This window comes from Syngnathus scovelli, chromosome 3 (genome assembly GCF_024217435.2).
Source record: "Syngnathus scovelli strain Florida chromosome 3, RoL_Ssco_1.2, whole genome shotgun sequence".
NCBI classification, from domain to species: domain Eukaryota; kingdom Metazoa; phylum Chordata; class Actinopteri; order Syngnathiformes; family Syngnathidae; genus Syngnathus; species Syngnathus scovelli.
The window spans coordinates 3,059,244-3,078,149 of record NC_090849.1 but is presented as its reverse complement, the minus strand read 5'-3'; the positions used below and the strand labels follow the sequence as shown (position 1 = coordinate 3,078,149).

The 18,906-nt window shown below is 46.3% G+C and overlaps 1 protein-coding gene across 15 annotated transcripts in view; it reads right to left on the bottom strand.

Annotated features, from left to right (window-relative positions):
* The window catches only part of rad17 (RAD17 checkpoint clamp loader component), a 183,008-nt gene that overhangs the window by 150,980 nt on the left and 13,122 nt on the right, over positions 1-18,906 (bottom strand). For 12 of the 15 annotated variants that reach the window (XR_011086589.1, XR_011086588.1, XM_068650069.1 and 9 more), the window contains exons 3-4: positions 18,745-18,819; positions 16,088-16,220 (exon numbers count right to left, since the gene is read on the bottom strand). Coding sequence is in view for 13 of the 15 variants with exons in the window: in XM_068650069.1 (XP_068506170.1) it covers positions 16,088-16,220; positions 18,745-18,819 (208 nt within the window). In the remaining 2 variants the exon portion in view is untranslated. Of the gene's footprint in view, positions 1-12,915; positions 13,008-13,170; positions 13,644-16,087; positions 16,221-17,464; positions 18,241-18,744; positions 18,820-18,906 lie in introns of those variants that run through there. The other 3 variants (XM_049762348.2, XM_049762342.2, XM_068650071.1) reach the window with 3 other exon arrangements.

Sequence of the window (18,906 nt, the reverse complement as noted above, 5' to 3'; positions counted from 1 at the left end):
TCACGAGATGAGCCGGGAGGACCCGAGAAAACCCGACCGCATGGCCCGGATGCCGACTGACTCCGTTGTTATTGTATTTTCGTTACTTTGAGGATTGTATTAACCCCTAATCATTCCTGGGAGCAGTAAAGCCATCCTAAAACACAAAGATGCTCTTAAAGCAATGCAACAGTGAGCGTCCAGCACCCTGCGGTTGCGCGATTGGACCAAATTAAGCTCCCTGCGCACTGAGGTCCACTAAAATTTTGGAAAGTACATCAGGACTTTAAAAATATTTTCCAAATTTTAGTGACGGCTCTGTCACAATAATGCGATCAGCGCGGTGCAGTTGTGTGGTCGGCGAGGCGCTACGGTTGTGCGTTCGGCGGTGCGCTGCAGTTGCGCGATCGGACAAAATTAAGCTCCATGCACACTTAGGTCCACCTAAATTTTGGAAAGTACATGAGGACTTTAAAAATATTTTCTAAATTTCAGCGACGGCTCTGTCACAATGATGCGACCAGCGCGGTGCAGTTGCGCGGTGGGCGACACGCTACGGTTGCGCGTTTGGCGGTGCGCTGCAGTTGTGCGATTGGACAAATGTGCGCAAATGAAAAAATGCTTAAAAAAGGCGGGGTTTTTTGTTTTGAAACGGATAAAAAAAATGTCTATTATTTGTAATGGGAAAATAGATTCGGAATTCGACCAATTCGCTTCTCGAAGCGCCTTCTGGAACGGATTGGGGTCAAAAACCGATGTTTGACTGTATTTTTGCTATTCTTGTTAAAATCACACTTTCATGTGAACTGGAAATGATAATAATAACACATAGTGAAACCCAAATTGAGCAAATTGGCTATTTCAGAAGTCTGTGTCAAACTGGTAGCCCTTTGCCTTAATCAGTACCCAGGAAGTAGCTCTCGGTTTAAGAAATGTTGGTGACCCCTGCGCTACGATATCCTCACACAATTATGTTCTTGGGGCGTGCGCGCAAACAAGACGTGCGCACAAACAAGACGTGCGCAACGTGATGTGCGACAGTAATGTGTCGCATTGGTGGAGCGTCAATTGACGCACCCCGCTGTTAGAGGCAGATCAAAATAACCGCTGTTCTAGTATTAAGCCATCCGACATATGCAAGATGTCGCCGCCGATGGCCACCTCTGTGACTCGCTCTCTGCTACTTTGTCTTATTTTGTGTGTTTTCTGCGTCTTTTGCTGCCCATCCTGGATCACTTTTACCAGAGAAGAACTGTTGCCACTCTCCTGTGAAGCTCCTGAAGTATGCAGACGACACCACTCTCATCGGGCTGACGGTGAGGAGACTGCGTACAGACAGCAGGTGGAGCGGCTGGTCCATTGGTGCAGCCAAAACCATCTGGAGCTGAACCCGCTCAAGACCATGGAGATGACAGTGGACTTCAGGAGAGACGCTTCACCACTTCCTCCCTTCACTATCCACAGTAATGATATTCTCTCCACGGACACCTTCAAGTTCCTGGGATCCACAATCTCTCGGGACCTTAAATGGACCAGCCACATAGACTCTGTCCGGAAAAAGGCCCAGTAGAGGCTGTACTTTCTGAGACAGCTCGGGAAGTTCAACCTGCCACAGGAGCTGCTGAAGACCTTCTATACTGCCATCATCCAGTCTATCCTCTACACCTCCATCACTGTCTGGTTTGGATCGGCCACCAAACAAGACAAGCACAGACTGCAACGGACAATCAGGACTGCAGAAAAGATAATCGGTACCAACCTCCCATCTATCCAGGACTTGTACCTGTCCAGGACCAGGAAACATGCAAGTAACATCTCTACAGACTCTTCTCACCCAGGTCGCAGTCTGTTCGAACTACTCCCCTCCGGACGGCGTTACAGAGCACTGTACGCCAAAACCAGCAGACACAGACACAGCTTCTTTCCCCAGGCTGTCACTCTGATGAACTCACACCACTCAAAGAGTCTCAGAGACATTACTGTGCAATAACATCCTGCTCTCAATGCTTTACCTTTGGATTGTCCATGTTATGTGTACTATGTGTCCTCTCTGCATCCATTGTAGCCTGGTCATCCTGGAAGAGGGATCCTCCCATCTGTGGTCTCTTCTCAAGGTTTCTCATTTCCCCTAGTAGGAGTTTAGTGTTTTTCCTTGCCCTCCTGGGAGTTTAAGATCAGGGGATGTTTGAGAATAATTGTCAATTTTTGCACGTCGTCCTGAATGTTGTTAGCTATCTAAAGTAGCCGAGATCTACCGGAGTCAAATTCCTTGTTTGGCATGCTCAAACTTGGCAAATAAAAGATTGATTGGTTGGTTGATTGATTGATTGATTGATTGATTGATCTGACACTCCTTGTGACTCTGGTCCTCCTCATTTATTGAAGGTGATTATCCCGAGTAATAGTGAACTGCTTTTGGCCAGCATTCTTTCTTCTGGTGTCGTCCCCCAACATTTTAAAAATGCTGTAGTATAACACCATCTTAAGAAACCTGGCTTTGATTAAGGTGTGCTGTCGAATTTTATTTATTTATTTCCAGGCTGCGTTTTATTTCTAAAATAGTGCAAACACAGTTAAACTATATGGCTGAACATGGAAGTTTTTCAATCTGGTTTCAGGTTTATGCAAGCGCAGAGTCAGCTCTGTTATAACTTTAATGATATCCTTCTGGCAAATGACACTGGAGAATATGTGTGCCTTGTTTTGTTGGACGGAACTGCAATGTTTCATACAGTGGACCACTCTAGTCTCCTGGCTCATTTGCAGCACCAGGTTGGTGTTCGTGGTAGTGCTTGAGAGCGGTTTGGATCCTATTTGGCTGGCAGGAATTTTTGTGTTAGCCTAGGTTGCTTTGAGTCCCACTCTGTTCCTCTGTTGTAAGTGTTTGAGAGTGTTCCATTCTGGAGCCTTGCTAGTTTCATTGTATTTTCTGCCACAAGGTTTTATTCTACAAAAACATGATATTTCCTTGCACTGTTATGCGGGTGACAGTCTATGTCCCGCTGAGCAAAAAAGATGTGTTCTCATTAAGTGCAATTTTTTCCTCTCTAGAAGAAATCAAAGCCTGGATTTCAATGAACTTCCTAAATTTTAATGAAAAGAAAACAGCAGAAAAAATAAGTTATGGTGTTTGGTCCCAGTGTCCCTTGTACAAGCTCTATTGACCAACAATTGACCCAGGTCCCCTGGCGTCTTATCTAAATCCAAGAGCCTCGAACTTGGATTTTAAATTGGACTGATTTTGAATTGTACCAGCAATTCAGTGCTGTTAAACTCAGCTTCTTTCATTTTAGGCACCAAGCTAACGTAAAGACCTTCCTTCAGGTTTCTTGCAGGTTTGAGTAAGTGAAATTTAAGACCTTTTAAATTAAATTTAAGACCATTATGCATATAAATTTAAGACCAACACCTGTATCACTGGAAACATTCTAATTATCTCAGATTCTCGAAGCAAGTCATTTATTGAATCCGTCACACAACACTAGTACGTAAAGTAAATCCTAACCCTGCATAGTTAGGATGATGATGTGACTTGCTCAAAATCCGTCGTCACTCGCGCGAACTGGAAGCCGTGGCTGACAGGGGCTGTCCTCAGACTGCTGAGGGCCAGGGACAAGGCTTTCAGAGCGGGGGATGAGGCTGGCTTGAGGACAGTGAGGGCCGACCTGTCCCGGGGCATCAAAGAAGCGAAAAAGGCGTTCTCGTGCAAGGTCTCTACCCACTTCAAGGACAGCAAGGACGCACGTAGCCTTTGGCAGGGCATTCAGACCATCACGGACTACAAGCCCGCGCCGAGGAGCTGTGAGGGCGACGTCCGTCTGCTGAACGATCTTAACCGCTTCTTTGCTCGCTTCGACGCCCAGAACAGCACTTGCCCGCTGAAGACCACTCCCCCCCCCACACGAGCAGCCCCTGCGCCTCTCTGCCGACGGCGTGAGGAGGGCGCTTGCCGCTATTGACACCCGTAAGGCGGCGGGCCCTGACAACATCCCGGGTCGAGCGCTGAAGGACTGCGCTGGGGAGCTGCCGGGTGTCTTCACGGACATCTTTAACGTTTCCCTGCAGCAGGCCATCGTCCCCTCGTGTTTCAAGGCTGCCACCATCGTTCCTGTGCCGAAGAAACCTGCACCGTCCTGCTTCAATGACTACCGCCCCGTGCCACTGACGCCCATCATCATGAAGTGCTCTGAGCGGCTTGTCATGGAGAACATCAAATCCGTTCTCCCCCCCACCATTGACCCTTTCCAGTTTGCGTACCGTGCCAAACGATCCTCTGAGGATGCCATCTGCTCTGCCCTCCACTCATATGTGAGGTTGCTGTTTGTGGACTTCAGCTCGGCCTTCAACACCATTGTGCCGCAGCGACTCATCTGCAAACTTGACGAGCTGGGCCTCAGTACCTCCCTCTGCAACTGGCTACTGGACTTCCTCTGTCAGAGGCCTCAGGTGGTGCGTGTTGGCGACAAAATCCCCGCCAGCATCACGCTGAGCACGGGGGCCCCCCAGGGCTGCATGCTCAGCCCATTGCTCTTCACCCTGCTGACGCATGACTGCACTGCGACCTACAGCGACAACCGCATAATGAAGTTTGCTGACGACACGACTCTGGTGGGTCTCATTACGAAGGGCGACTAGACTCGGTATAGGTCAGAAGTTGACCTTCTGACCACGTGGTGCAGGGACAACAACCTCCTGCTGAACGTAAACAAGACCAAGAAAATCGTTGTTGACTTCCGGAAGGGTCACACAAAACACCTGCCGCTGATCATCGACGGTGCTGTGGTGGAGAGGGTGAGCTGCACCAAGTTCCTGGGGGTGCACATCAGTGAGGACCTCTCCTGGTCCGCAAACACCGCGTCACTGGCAAAGAAAGCTCAGCGCCGCCTGTACTTCCTGCGGAAGCTCAGGCGTGCATGTGCTCCTCAGGCAGTCCTGTCTACATTCTACCATGGCACCATTGAGAGCGTTCTCACCAACCAATTGCATCGCTGTCTGGGGTGGTAACTGCACTGAACAGAACTTGAAGGCCCTGCAGCGCATAGTGAATACGGCTGGTAAGATTACTGGTGCTTCGCTCCCCTCCCTGAAGGACATTTACACCTCCCATCTCGCCCGCAAGGCAACCTCGATTGCGAGTGATGTGAGTCACCCGGCTCACTCTTTGTTTGACCTTCTGCCCTGTGGGAAGAGGTACAGGAGCCTGCGCTCCCGCACCACCAGACTCGCCAACAGCTTCTTTCTCCAGGCTGTTAGGACCCTGAACTCGCTACCCCCTTCTGCGTAGCGTGCGGCACTTTTGCGCTATTTCCGGGACTGTGTGCTGTACGCTCACTTGCTCCTTTTTGCTCCTCTTATTTATTTATTGTTGTTATTTATTCATTATTTATTCAGCACGTTGTTGTTTATTTGTTTACTTGATTGTCTATTGTGGGCCATATCTTGTCACCGTGGGATAGGGGGAACGTAATTTCGGTTTCTTTGTGTGTCTTTGGCATGTGGAGAAATTCACAATAAAACTGACTTTGACTTTTATGTCTGAGTTCATCACCTTACAGCAGGGGTCGAGAACCTTTTTGGCCGACAGAGCCATAAATCCCCATTTTTTAAAAATAATTTCCCATTAGAGCCATACCATTTTAAAAAAAGATAGGCTAAATACAATTAAATGCATGTATTTTAATTAAGACCAACGATTTTTTGAGTGTACTAATGTATTCTTTTTAATAACGTTTTTATATTGAAGCCTAGAAAAAAAACCTCACCATTAATGAGACTTCTGGGGCTGCATCGTTTTGCTGATGGTTTTGTAGTCCGATTGATATGCGGTGAGGTTGAGCTTCATGCAGGCGTTGAGGCTCTCATCAGTCATAATGGCCCGATCATGAACGGTTCTTGCTGACAGAAGCATGCCTTTTATCCGTTTGAGTATCTTTTCTTTATCCGTGAAGTCAAAAAGTTCATTAGCGACATCAAGCATAACTGTTAAAATACTCGCCATCAGTGAATGGCTTTCCGTTCCTCACAATTGCTAATGCGCCAGCAAAACTAGCTGAATTAAAGTCACCTTGTCTGGTCCATACACGGAGCTGCTGTTGACTAGCTTGGCCCTTCCTCTGGAGCTCTTCACACACTTTCTTTCTGCTGTCCCCAGCTGGGTATTTGGTTGCAAATGTAGCATGGCGTGTCTCAAAGTGGCGCTTGATATTGGAGCGTTTCATGGATGCAATTTTGTCATTGCATATGAGGCACGTAGCAGAGCCTCCTCTCTCCACAAATGCGAATTCTTCGGTCCACTCACTCTGAAATATTTGGTAATCATCATCTTTTTTTCTTTTCGCCATCTTTCTTGCTTGCCTGGCACACACCAGCTAGGTAGCTGAAATTTTAAATAAAGCGGGTGGAATTTTACCTCTCACGACCCCGTAGGCACAGTATTGTCCAATAAAAATCATGCTTTTTTTGTCCGACCTGGCGTCACCCTTCTGTACACCGAAGGGCAGCTGGGATTGGCTGATATTACGCAACTGTGGATTTCAGCGGTAGAAAACAGATGGGATGGATTGCAAACGTGATCATATTTTATATTTTGAAAGCTAAATTAACATTTTGATTTCAGTAGGTCTATTTTTTACTTTGATAATATAACTAAATTATTTATGACTTCAATTGTGTAAACAAATGTCAGATTTGTCCGCGACGCGAGCCATAGGTTTCCGACCCCTGCCTTACAGCGAGATTCATATTTGCTGCCGGAGACAGCTTCTAACCAGAAGCAAAACTCGCTGTTATCAAGACAAGTCTTGTTAAACATACACTTCCCCATTTTCCTAAAACTACGGACTCCTGTGACATTGACAAAAACAGTTGACACAGCACGAATTCCACGGGAAGGCAGATGAGTGGACAATGGGATTGGTAGTTTTCACTAGAAAAATTTAACCGATTCAGTTCTAGCCTATCGTTTTCAAAGTCAAAGTCAAAGTCAGCTTTATTGTCAATTTCTCCACATGCCAAAGACACACAAAGAAACCGAAATTTCGTTCCCCCCTATCCCACGGTGACAAGACATGGCTCACAACAGACAAACAAGTAACAAGTATAACAAAAGCGTGCTGAATAAATAATGAATAAATAACACAACAATAAATAAATAAATAAGAGGAGCAGAAAAAAAAAGGAGCAAGTGCGCGTACAGCAGACATTCCCGAAAATAGCGCAACAGTGCCACACGCGACGCAGAAGGGGGTAGCGAGTTCAGGGCCCTAACAGCCTGGGGAAAGAAGCTGTTGGCAATTCTGGTGGTGCGGGAGCGCAGGCTCCTGTACCTCTTCCCAGAGGGCAGAAGGTCAAACAAAGAGTGAGCCGGGTGACTCACATCTCTGGCAATCGAGGTTGCCTTGCGGGCGAGATGGGAGGTGTAAATGTCCTTCAGGGAGGGGAGCGAAGCACCAATAATCTTACCAGCCGTATTCACTATGCGCTGCAGGGCCTTCAAGTTCTGTTCAGTGCAGTTACCACCCCAGACAGCGATGCAACTGGTGATGACGCTCTCAATAGTGCCACGGTAGAATGTAGACAGGACTGCCTGAGGAGCACATGCACGCCTGAGCTTCCGCAGGAAGTACAGGCGGCGCTGAGCTTTCTTTGCCAGTGACGAGGTGTTTGCGGACCAGGAGAGGTCCTCACTGATGTGCACCCCCAGGAACTTGGTGCAGCTCACCCTCTCCACCACAGCACCATCAATGATCAGCGGCAGGTGTGTTGTGTGACCCTTCCGGAAGTCAACAATGATTTCCTTGGTCTTATTAACGTTCAGCAGGAGGTTGTTGTCCCTGCACCACGTGGTCAGAAGGTCAACCTCCGACCTGTACCGAGTCTCGTCGCCCTTTGCGATGAGACCCACCAGAGTCGTGTCGTCAGCAAACTTCACTATGCGGTTGTCGCTGTAGGTCGCAGTGCAGTCATGCGTCAGCAGGGTGAAGAGCAGCGGACTGAGCACGCAGCCCTGGGGGGCCCCCGTGCTCAGCGTGATGCTGGCGGAGATTTTGTCGCCAACACGCACCACCTGAGGCCTCTGACAGAGGAAGTCCAGTATCCAGTTGCAGAGGGAGGTACTGAGGCCCAGCTCGTCGAGTTTGCAGATGAGTCGCTGCGGCACAATGGTGTTGAAGGCAGAGCTGAAGTCCACAAACAGCAACCTCACATATGAGTCCTTTCTCTCCAGATGGGTGAGGGCCGAGTGGAGGGCAGAGCAGATGGCATCCTCAGAGGACCGCTTGGTACGGTACGCAAACTGGAAAGGGTCAATGGTGGGGGGGAGAACGGACTTGATGTGCTCCATGACCAGCCGCTCAAAGCACTTCATGATGATCATTTTACTTTCTGCGGACAATGCTTTGCGGTAATGAAAGACAATATCGTATTTTTCGCATCATAAGGCGCTTCGGGTTAAAAGGTGCAGACTCAATTGCAGGGGCTCTTCTGTACTTAATCCACACATAGGGCGCACGGCATTAAGCGGTGCATTCATGCCCTGACTTAATGATAATCAGAAAAATGTAAGTGAAGCAAGACAATAGGTTCGGTTGTACTTTATGCTAGCATTTAACCATGTGTGCGCTGTACTGAACTTACATCATTGTTTATCGATATTCATACGCAAATCCATTGAAGTCCTCATCTTCTGTATTTGAATTAAACAGTTGGGCAAGTTTGCCATTAAAGATGTCGAATTGCCTCATCATTGCTGGAGTCAAACTCTTTGTCAAGCTCTTCGGCAATGATCCCTGCTTTCCAGAAACCTCTAATTATGCCTTGTAAGCATGTCTCTTTGTCAATGCTGTTTTAGCCTAATGCTGTTTGCTTCGCACAATCTGATAATATTTATTCATCAATCGTGGCGGAGGTATGTACTCTGCTTATTACATAGTTTTCTGATTGGTTTACCGCCCCGGCCTACATATTTTACATAAAACGTAATGTCCTTGGATTGGTTCATCGCTGGCATCTTACATATTTTGCGTACTACATAGTATTCTCTGACCGCTTACGTCACTCTGACGGCAGCTACACACCATTTAGAAATTATTGGAATTTGTTCCTTAACGTTTTTTAAAAAAATCAGTTTTTTTTTAGAAAATAAAAGGTTTTTAAGTGCGCCTTATAGTGAGGAAAATACAGTAAATTTAAGACTACAGTGGTTAAAATTTAAGACCTAGGATGAAAAACCTGCCTTTTTTAAGCATTTTTTCATTTGCGCATATTTTTCCGATCGCGCAACTGCAGTGCACCGCCGAACACGCAACCGTAGCACGTCGCCGACCGCGCAACTGCACCACGCTGGTTGCATTATTGTGACAGAGCCGTCGTTGAAATTTAGAAAATATTTTTAAAGTCCTGATGTACTTTCCAAAATGTAAGTGGACCTCAGTGCGCAGGGAGCTTAATTTGGTCCGACCACGCAACCGCATTGCGCCAGGCGCTCACTATCGCATTGCTTTAGGAGTGTCTTTGTGTTTTAGGATGGCTTTACTGCTCCCACTTGTTTCCTTTGGAGGCACGATTAGAGTTGATGCAATCCTCAGAGTAACGAGAATGTAATAACGAACGGAGTCAGTTGGCATGTGGGTCCTCTCGGCCGAATTTCATCCGACATCCGAAGCAAAAAAAATCCCCCAAATTTTTTGTTCGAATACCGATTTGTTCGAGGACCGGGACGTTCAAAAATCGAGGCTATACATATATATATATATATATATATATATATATATATATATATATATATATATATATATATATATATATATATATATATATATATATATGCCGTCGTGGCGGGCAGGGGACTGCTCGCGAGTCGCCGAGGCTAACGTTGCCCAACCAGCTGTCCGGCCACTCCCCCATATATAAAAAAAAAAAAAATTCTCGACAGATTAACACGATTCACGAAAATACTTTTGACGGAAAAAAACACGGAAATCCACGGATCCGCGAAAAATTCTTATCCTTGCATATGATATATTTAACTGAAATTGCTGATATGAACAACCAATGATAAAGGAAAATCTTGAAAATGATCAGGGGTGCCCAAACTTTTGCATACGACTGTACGTGCATGCGTGTGTGTGCATGCGTGCGTGTGTGTGTATAGATAGATCAGGGGTCGGGAACCTTTTTGGCGGACAGAGCCATAAATCCCCATTTTTTTTAAAATAATTTCCCGTGAGAGCCATACCATTTAAAAAAAAAAACAATAGGCTAAATAGTTGTACTATGTTCATTTTGTCTTCACTTATAGATTATTTTACCACTTCTTTTATCAGACAAATTATTAAGGTTGATTTACATGACATGTTTCGGCGTGTACTTCCGCCTTCATCAGAGTGTCACTGGTGTAGTTGTGACGGGTCTTTATCAGCTGATGAATGAAGGTGTGGCTCACCTGTCAGATTTGACAGGTGAGTCATGCCCTCTGCTGTCCGTTCACCCCTCCGGAATGCTGCTCCAGGTGGTAGAGAGCATGAAAGCTCCCTCGTCTCTGTTGATGGTCCTCGGGCCCCGCTTGCGGTTCTCGATGGCCTCCCTGATCCAACGCTAATGTTTGTTTTCTTTGGTGCGGATGACTCTGGCCTTTTCCCAGTGCATGATGTGATTATCTCTTTTGCAGTGGTCGGTGATGGCTGACTTGTAGTGTTCCTGTTCTGCTTGTTGTTTTATTGCTCTTGTTTGTCTTGTTGCTGTCTCCTTCTTACACTCCTTCTTGTGTTTTGTTTTTCTTGTAATGAAGGTCCTTCCTGTCTCCCCGATGTATGATTTATTGCATGATTTGCATGGGATCTCGTATATGGAGTTGCATTTGTTTTCCGGGTGGATTCTGTCCTTTGGGTGAACTAGTATCTGACGTAGTGTTGTATGCGGTTTGACAGGTGTGTTAATGTTGTATTTTCTCATGGTTCTTTGGATGCGTTCCGTAATCCCTCTCACATACGGCAACGTCACCATTCCTCTGTGTTCTTGTTTACTTGTTTGTTTGTTTTCTTTCTCCCCTGTGTTGTGTTGTTTATTTTTTTTACCTGTCCTGCACCTTTAGTTATTGCCCATTGTGGATACTGACATCTTTTAAGTGCGTGTTGGATGTGTTATTTTTCCTGTGTTCTGTCCTCCGAGTCCATGATTATTGTTGTGCGTTCGTGTAATGTTCTTACTACAGACAGTTTATGTATAGTGGGGTGTTCAGATGTCCAGAGGAGGTATTGGTCTGTATGTGGGGGTTTTCTGTGTACTTTTATTTTGATATCTCCGTTGTCTATGTGGTGTATGTTGATGTCTAAAAAGGCTATGGATCGATCAGTTTCATCTTCGTGAGTGAATTTGATATTGCCGGTAGTGTCTATGGTGTTGAGATGGTCTGTGAGGTACTGTGTATGTCCTATTTTTACTTTTTCCAGAATGTCATCTACGTAGTGTTTCCATAATGTGGGTTTGTATATGTCCAGGGCTGTTGAGAGTGCTTTTTGTTCCAAGTCCTCCATGAAAAAGCTGCACATGATGGCAGACAGTGGGTCTCCCATGGGGAATCCTTCTTTTTGTCTGTAAATTGTGTTTCTGTATTGGAAGTATGTGGAAGAGGTGATGAAATGGAGTAGTTGAGTTAAATTTGTGCGTTTCTTGAGTGTCCTGTCTGCTAATAATCTGTCATGTATTATGTGTATGGTGGCCTGTGTGGGTGTTTTTGTGAAGAGTGAAATGACATCATGTGATATGAACATTTCATCTTTCCGTACTTTTATGTGAGTTCTGTGACGAATTGTTTTGAGTTTTTGCAGTGTTGATCTGTGAGTCCTAGTAGTGGTTTTATTATTTCCGTGAGTACTTTTAAAGGTTGTAGGTAACTAATCCTATACTGTCTACAATGGGGCGGAGAGGTGTACCTGGTTTATGGATTTTTGGCGTGCCATTGATCCTGGGGATGATGTTTGCTGTGGGTACTAAGTGATTGTATGACTGTTTATTTTATTTTCAATAAGTAGTGGTTTAAGTAATGCTTTGAGTTCATTTTTCTCGTCTTCTGTTGGGTCTTTTTTACCACTTCATAGGTGTTGTCCTGTAGTAACTGTTGCATCTGTTCTTCACAAGTGTCTGTGTCCATGATTACTGTTGTTCTGCCTTTATCTGCTAGGAGGATTGTGATGTCTTTATTTTTTGCTAGTGTATTCATTGTTCTTGCTGTTTGGTAACATTGCTGGGTGGTGATTTAGCCGTTTTTAGTATACCTGCAATTTCATTACATAGTGCAGCTTTCTGTCCTGGATTGTGTATTTTTTCGCATGCCAACTCCGTGGCTAAAATTAAATCCTTGTGGGGTATGTTTTTGGGTGTGATCACATAGCTGAGTCCTTTTGCCAGTATGTGGCACTCTAACTGTGTGAGTTTGTGATGTGATATGTTGTGAATCCATTTGTCGTTGATGTGTGTGTGGTCCGGTTGTGTCTTATTTTTTTGTGCGATGATTCTGTCTAATTTACGGATGTGTCGTTTTTTTGTGGCGATAAATTCCTTTTTGTGTATGCTATCCCAGTGTCCGTGTAGTGTTGTTGCCCGTATTATTGTCTTGGGAATACCGGTGTTTGAACTGCTCTGTCAGTCGCTGTAGTTCACTGTTGATGTTGTTGAGTGTTGGTTGTGCATCGTATCCGTTCTTTGACCAGAGTCATCCGCACTCTCCTGATAATCCTCTCCGCGTTCCTAGTTGGGATCGGGTTCTTGACTGTCAGGCTGGCCGGCATTACCTCTTCATTCCGGCAGCGTAGGTTGAACTCCTTGACGCATTTCTCTCCGTAACATTCTCGTAACAGTTGTACTACGTTCATTTTGTCTTCACGTATAGATTATTTTACTGGTTATTTTATTACAGACAAATTATTTAGGTTGATTTACCTGACATATTTCGACGTGCACTTCCGCCTTCATCAGTGTCACTGGTGTAGTTGTGACGCGTCTATCAGCTGATGAATGAAGGCGTGGCTCACCTGTCAGATTTAACAGGTGAGTCACGCCCTCATGATATTTAAAAAAAGGATAGGCTAAATACAATTAAATGCATGTATTTTAATTAAGACCGATTTTTCGAGTGTACTAATGTATCCTTTTTAATAAAGTTTTTATATTGAAGCCTAGAAAAAAAAACCTCACCATTAATGATACTTCATTTTGCTGATGGCTTTGTAGTTCGGTTGATATGTGGTGAGGTTGAGCTTCATGCAGGCGTTGAGGCTCTCATCAGTCATAATGCCCCAATCGTGAACGGTTCTTGCTGACAGAGGCATGTCTTTTATCCGTTTGAGTATCTTTTCTTTAGCCGTGAAATCGTCAAAAAAAATTCATTAGCCAAATCAAGCATTAATGTTGAAATACTCGCCATCAGTAAATGGCTTTCTGTCCCTCACAATTGCTAATGCGCCAGCAAAACTAGCTGAATTAAAGTCACCTTGTCTGGTCCAAACACGGAGTTGCTGTTGACGAGCTTGGACCTTACTCTGGACTTCTTCATATGCTTTCTTTCTGCTGTCCCCATCCATCCATCCATCCATCCATCCATCCATCCATCCATCCATCCATCCATCCATCCATCCATCTTCTTCCGCTTATCCGGGGTCGTGTTGCGGGGGCAGCAGCTTTAGGAGGGACTCCCAGACTTCCCTCTCCCCAGCCACTTCATCCAGCTTATCCCGGGTGATCCCAAGGCGTTCCCAGGCCAGCTGAGAGACATACCGTATTGTCCAATGAGGCGCCGCGATCTCCTGCGCGGTGCTTATAAAGTGCCGATCCGCTCGGCTTGGAGCTATTTCCGACCTCCCGTTGGTGCCGGGCGGCGTGCGCGAGCTCGCCGGCCGCGATCTCCTGCGCGGTGCTTATAAAGTGCCGATCCGCTCGGCTTGGAGCTATTTCCGACCTCCCGTTGGTGCCGGGCGGCGTGCGCGAGCTCGCCGGCCGCGATCTCCTGCGCGGTGCTTATAAAGTGCCGATCCGCTCGGCTTGGAGCTATTTCCGACCTCCCGTTGGTGCCGGGCGGCGTGCGCGAGCTCGCCGGCCGCGATCTCCTCCGCGGTGCTTATAAAGTGCCGATCCGCTCGGCTTGGAGCTATTTCCGGCCTCCCGTTGGTGCCGGGCGGCGTGCGCGAGCTCGCCGGCCGCAATCTCCTCCGCGGTGCTTATAAAGTGCCGATCCGCTCGGCTTGGAGCTATTTCCGGCCTCCCGTTGGTGCTGGGCGGCGTGCGCGAGCTCGCCGGCCACGATCTCCTCCGCGGTACTTATAAACAGCCGCATGCGCACGGCCTCCCGGAATTTGAACACATTTCGTCAATAAATTTCGCATAGTGAATTTTGAAGTTTAATATAATGCAACAATTGAGCTCGACTTATACAAAGGATATATCATAAAATCGTAAATTTCCGTCGAATTTTAGGGGGTCGACTTATACACCGAGTCGACCTGTACACCGGCAAATACGGTAGTCTCTTCAGCGCGTCCTGGGACATCCCCAGGGTCTCCTACCGGTGGGACATGCCCAGAACACCTCCCCAGGGAGGCGTCCAGGAGGTATCCTGATGAGATGCCCGAGCCAACTCATCTGGCTCCTCTCAACGTGGACGAGTAGCGACTCTACTCCGAGCTTCTCACACTATCTCGAAGGGAGAGCCTGGACATCCTGCGGAGGAATCTCATTTCGGCCACTCGTATCCAGGATCTTGTTCTTTCGGTCACGACCCATACCTCGTGACCATAGGTGAAGGTAGGAGCGTAAATCGACCGGTAAATTGAGAGCTTTGCCTTTTGGCTCAGCTCTCTCTTTACCACGACGGACCGGTACAGAGTCCACATTACTGCCGACGGTGCACCGATCCGCCTGTCGATCTCGCGCTCCATCCTTCCCTCACTCGTGAACAAGACCCCAAGATACTTGAACTCCTCCACTTGGGGCAGGATCTCGTCCCCGATCCGTAGAGGGCATTCCACCCTTTTCCGACCGAGGACCATGGGCTCGGATTCTGAGGTGCTGACCCTCATCCCGACCGCTTCACACTCGGCTGCAAACCGCTCCAGTGAGAGCTGGAGATCACGGCCTGAAGAAGCCAACAGCACCACGTCGTCTGCAAAAAGCAAAGACGCGATGCTGAGGTCCCCAAACCGGACACCCTCAACGCCTTGGCTGCGCCTAGAGATTCTGTCCATAAAAATTATGGACAGAATCGGTGACAAAGGGAAGCCTTGGCGGAGTCCAACCCTCACTGGGAACAAATCCAACTTACTGCCGGAAATGCGGACCAAACGCTGGCATCGGTGATACAGGAACCGAACCGCCCTTATCAGTTGGCTCGGCACCCCGTACTCCCGAAGCACCCTCCACAGAACCTCCCGAGGGACACGGTTGAACGCCTTGTCCAAGTCTACAAAACACATGTGGACTGGTTGGGCGAACTCCCGCGCACCCTCGAGGATCCTGCCGAGGGTGTAGAGCTGGTCCACTGTTCCACGGCCAGGACGAAAGCCACACTGCTCCTCCTGAATCCAAGGTTCGAGCTCCCGACGGACCCTCCTCTCCAGCACCCCTGAATAGACCTTACCAGGGAGGCTTAGGAGTGTGATTGCCTTGTAATTGGAACACACCCTCCGGTCCCCCATCTTAAAAAGGGAACCACCACCCCAGTCTGCCATTCCAGAGGCCCTGTCCTTGTTGTAGAGGCATGTCAGCCATGATAGCCCCACAATATCCAGAGCCTTTAAGAACTCCGGGCGGATCTCATCCACCCCCGGGGCCATGCCACCGAGGAGTTTTTTAACTACCTCAGTGACTTCGACCCCAGAGATTGGAGAATCCGCCTCAGAGTCTCCAGGCCCTGCTTCCTCAATGGAAGGCGTGTAGGTGGAATTGAGGAGGTCTTCGAAGTATTCTCCCCACCGACTCACGACGATGATTCAGAATTCAAAGAATTCACTTCTCGAACAGCCTTCTGGAATGGATTGTGGTCGAAAACCGAGGCTCCACTGAATACCAAAAATTACGTATAACAATAAATTTGTATTATGAGCCTCATTGTTAGCCTCACCTTGCTGACTACACCAGACCAGGTTAGGTGGGTTGATCCACTCCTGAATTCTGAAGCCCAGCTCGCGAGACAAAACATTGATTGTAGCAGTCTTTCCACACCCCGATGGTCCTCTTAGAAGCAGTAGTCCACCCTGCCAGGAAAACAGGCAATATGTAGCAATGAGTGCATGCGCACATATACTGCGTGTGCATGTAAATGCATGCATGTATTTAGTAGTGTTCAGAAGATATTAAGATGAGGAACTATCTCCTTACAATGAAGCCCTATCGACCAACTATCTTCCACCAACATTACGACAGGCCGACAGGCTCCCAAAAATGTTTTACCACAGATCATCTCAATGGACAAAATAAAAGGTTCATAAAAGGAAAAAATTCCACCTCTAATAATAGAAAAAGCAATCAGAAGAAACACATTTTTATTTTCCCCAAGGCAACCTTTTTTCATCCACAGCACACCTTTTCATTGGAAAAAATTACGAAAGACGTTGTGAACATGCTATATGAATAAAGTCCTATTCCTATATATGTATATATAGAGAGTGGAATAATTGAATACAAATAAATAAACTACTTTTTTGGAATCCAAAATAATAATCTGTGTGTCTTTTGTAAACCCGCTCTGTGGTATGGATACTGCTGGGGCCTGAATTTCCCTGAAGGAGTATTAATAAAGTTAAGTCTAAGTCTAAGTCTAAGTCTAATCAACTTGACTTTGTTAACGGTTTTAGAATAGCTCTATAAATATTGCGACAATAAGAACAAAGACACGTTTAAAGACACTGCTGTTCTGGCATGGCAGCTGAGTGGTGATCACAGTCAAGGTGTCACGACTTGACTGTGTATTTTATGTTGGTGAAAATGAACAATCCAGGTTCTCTGGTTGAAGTACATGCTGGGATTTCCATCAGTACGCAAACGCACCACGGTTGTCAGAGCGTCACTGTTATCAAAAGCACACAGCAGCAAACTACCGTAATTGCCGGACTGTAAAACGCACCGGATTATAAGCCGCACCAGCTGAAATTCAGGGATATTTCAGTTTTTTTCTTACATAAGCCTCACCGGACTATAAGCTGCACGTGCACACGAGTTTTTTTTACAAAGAAAGACAGTACATAGAAAGCCTTTTTAACGTTTTAATAACATACTTGAACATGTCTTTCTAAACATTGCCTGTGATGCAGCAGTAGTACCGCAGCAACGCGGAAGTGTGTACACGAGTTATTAGCAAAGAAAGACTGGACACAAAGTTTTTTTTAAAGCTTTAATAACATACCTTAACATTTCTTTCCAAACACTGCCTGTGACGCGGCAGTAATACCGCAGTAACACGGTCGCACAGCACTAACTGGGCTGGTTAAAAAAAACATACCAGTAAAGGTAAAATAAGAGCCGTCTTCATCTTCCTCCTGTGCACTGAAACCATCAAAGTCTTCCTCCTTAGTGTCCAATTGGAATAGCGTTCGATATCCTTCGCCTCACACTTTCTCAGTCTCTCTTTCGTCGTCGGTTTTATTAATTTCTTCGAGTGTGAAGAGGGTCTGTTCATGCTAATCTTATTCATGCACGAAGCGCTAAATTACATTAAACTAGCGAGCGACACGTATAGCTTAAAAGTGGCATCATATGCATTTCTTTTGTCCCCCATAATGACGGTTTGTGTATAAAAGCTTCCTGTCTTTGTGTGAATGCGGGTGTGTGCGTGATGCGCGAGACGATCAAAACACAAACTGGCACGTTTTCTTCGGCGCATTATCTCTACTTCGTCTGTCTCGCTCTTGCTTCCTGCTAGAGCGCCCCCTGGGGACCGGAGGCCGTAAAATCCATAAGAAGTACGCTCCAGAGTAGAGACAAGATAATGTCAGCAACATCGACTGCCTTTGGCTTAAAAGCGGCATCATATGCATTTCTTTTGTCCCCCATGATGACGGTTTGTGTATAAAGGCTTCCTTTCAGTAATGTCCGTCTTGATCGCATTCTGCGTGATGCGCGAAATGTAAACACAAACTAGCACGTCTTCTTCGGCGCATTATCTCTTCTTCGCCTGTCTCGCTCTTGCTTCCTGCTAGAGCGCCCCTTGGAGGCCGGAGGCCGTAAAAATCCATAAGTATGCCGCGCCGCCGTTTAAGGTTCAAAGTATCCATCCATCCATCCATCCATCCATCCATCCATCCATCCATCCATCCATCCATCCATCCATCCATCCATCCATTCAAAGTAACCTTCTGAATAAAATGCATTAAAAGTTCACATTCATTACAACTTGTTTTTGGTGAGCAAAATGTCAGAAGAATTGAATTTAAATGCTGATTGATTGGGTTTTAATACAATGCAGATGGTCCAAACAGCGCCACTGCTTTGTGTAAGCTAACTTGCATTGGCTCCCGGTCCATGCAAGATGTGACTTCAAAGTTCTCTTACTAAGCCCTAGTTGTACAATATGTTCTGTCCCGAAACCTTTGTTCGCACAACGCCTGTGTTTAAAAAATCCAGGAAAAGAAAATCATCCCGAGTTGTTGAAACATTTTTCATGTAATCAGAGGATTTTTGCCATAAAAAATGAGTCTGTGGGACACGAGGAGCTAGATGACGCAGGCTCAAGAAAGGCTCCTACCTCGCTCTATAACTGAGAATGAGAACTTAAAATGATACCTGTGATGGTTCTGTGTGGAGTTTCAGCCAATTCTCCACTTCTTCTACCTTCTTCTTGTGAACCGCTAAATCAACCTACAGGAAACAACACATTAAACATAAGAAAGCTAACAGCTGCTGTAGTTCAACATAGTGTACTTTGCACACAACTCTGTGATAGAA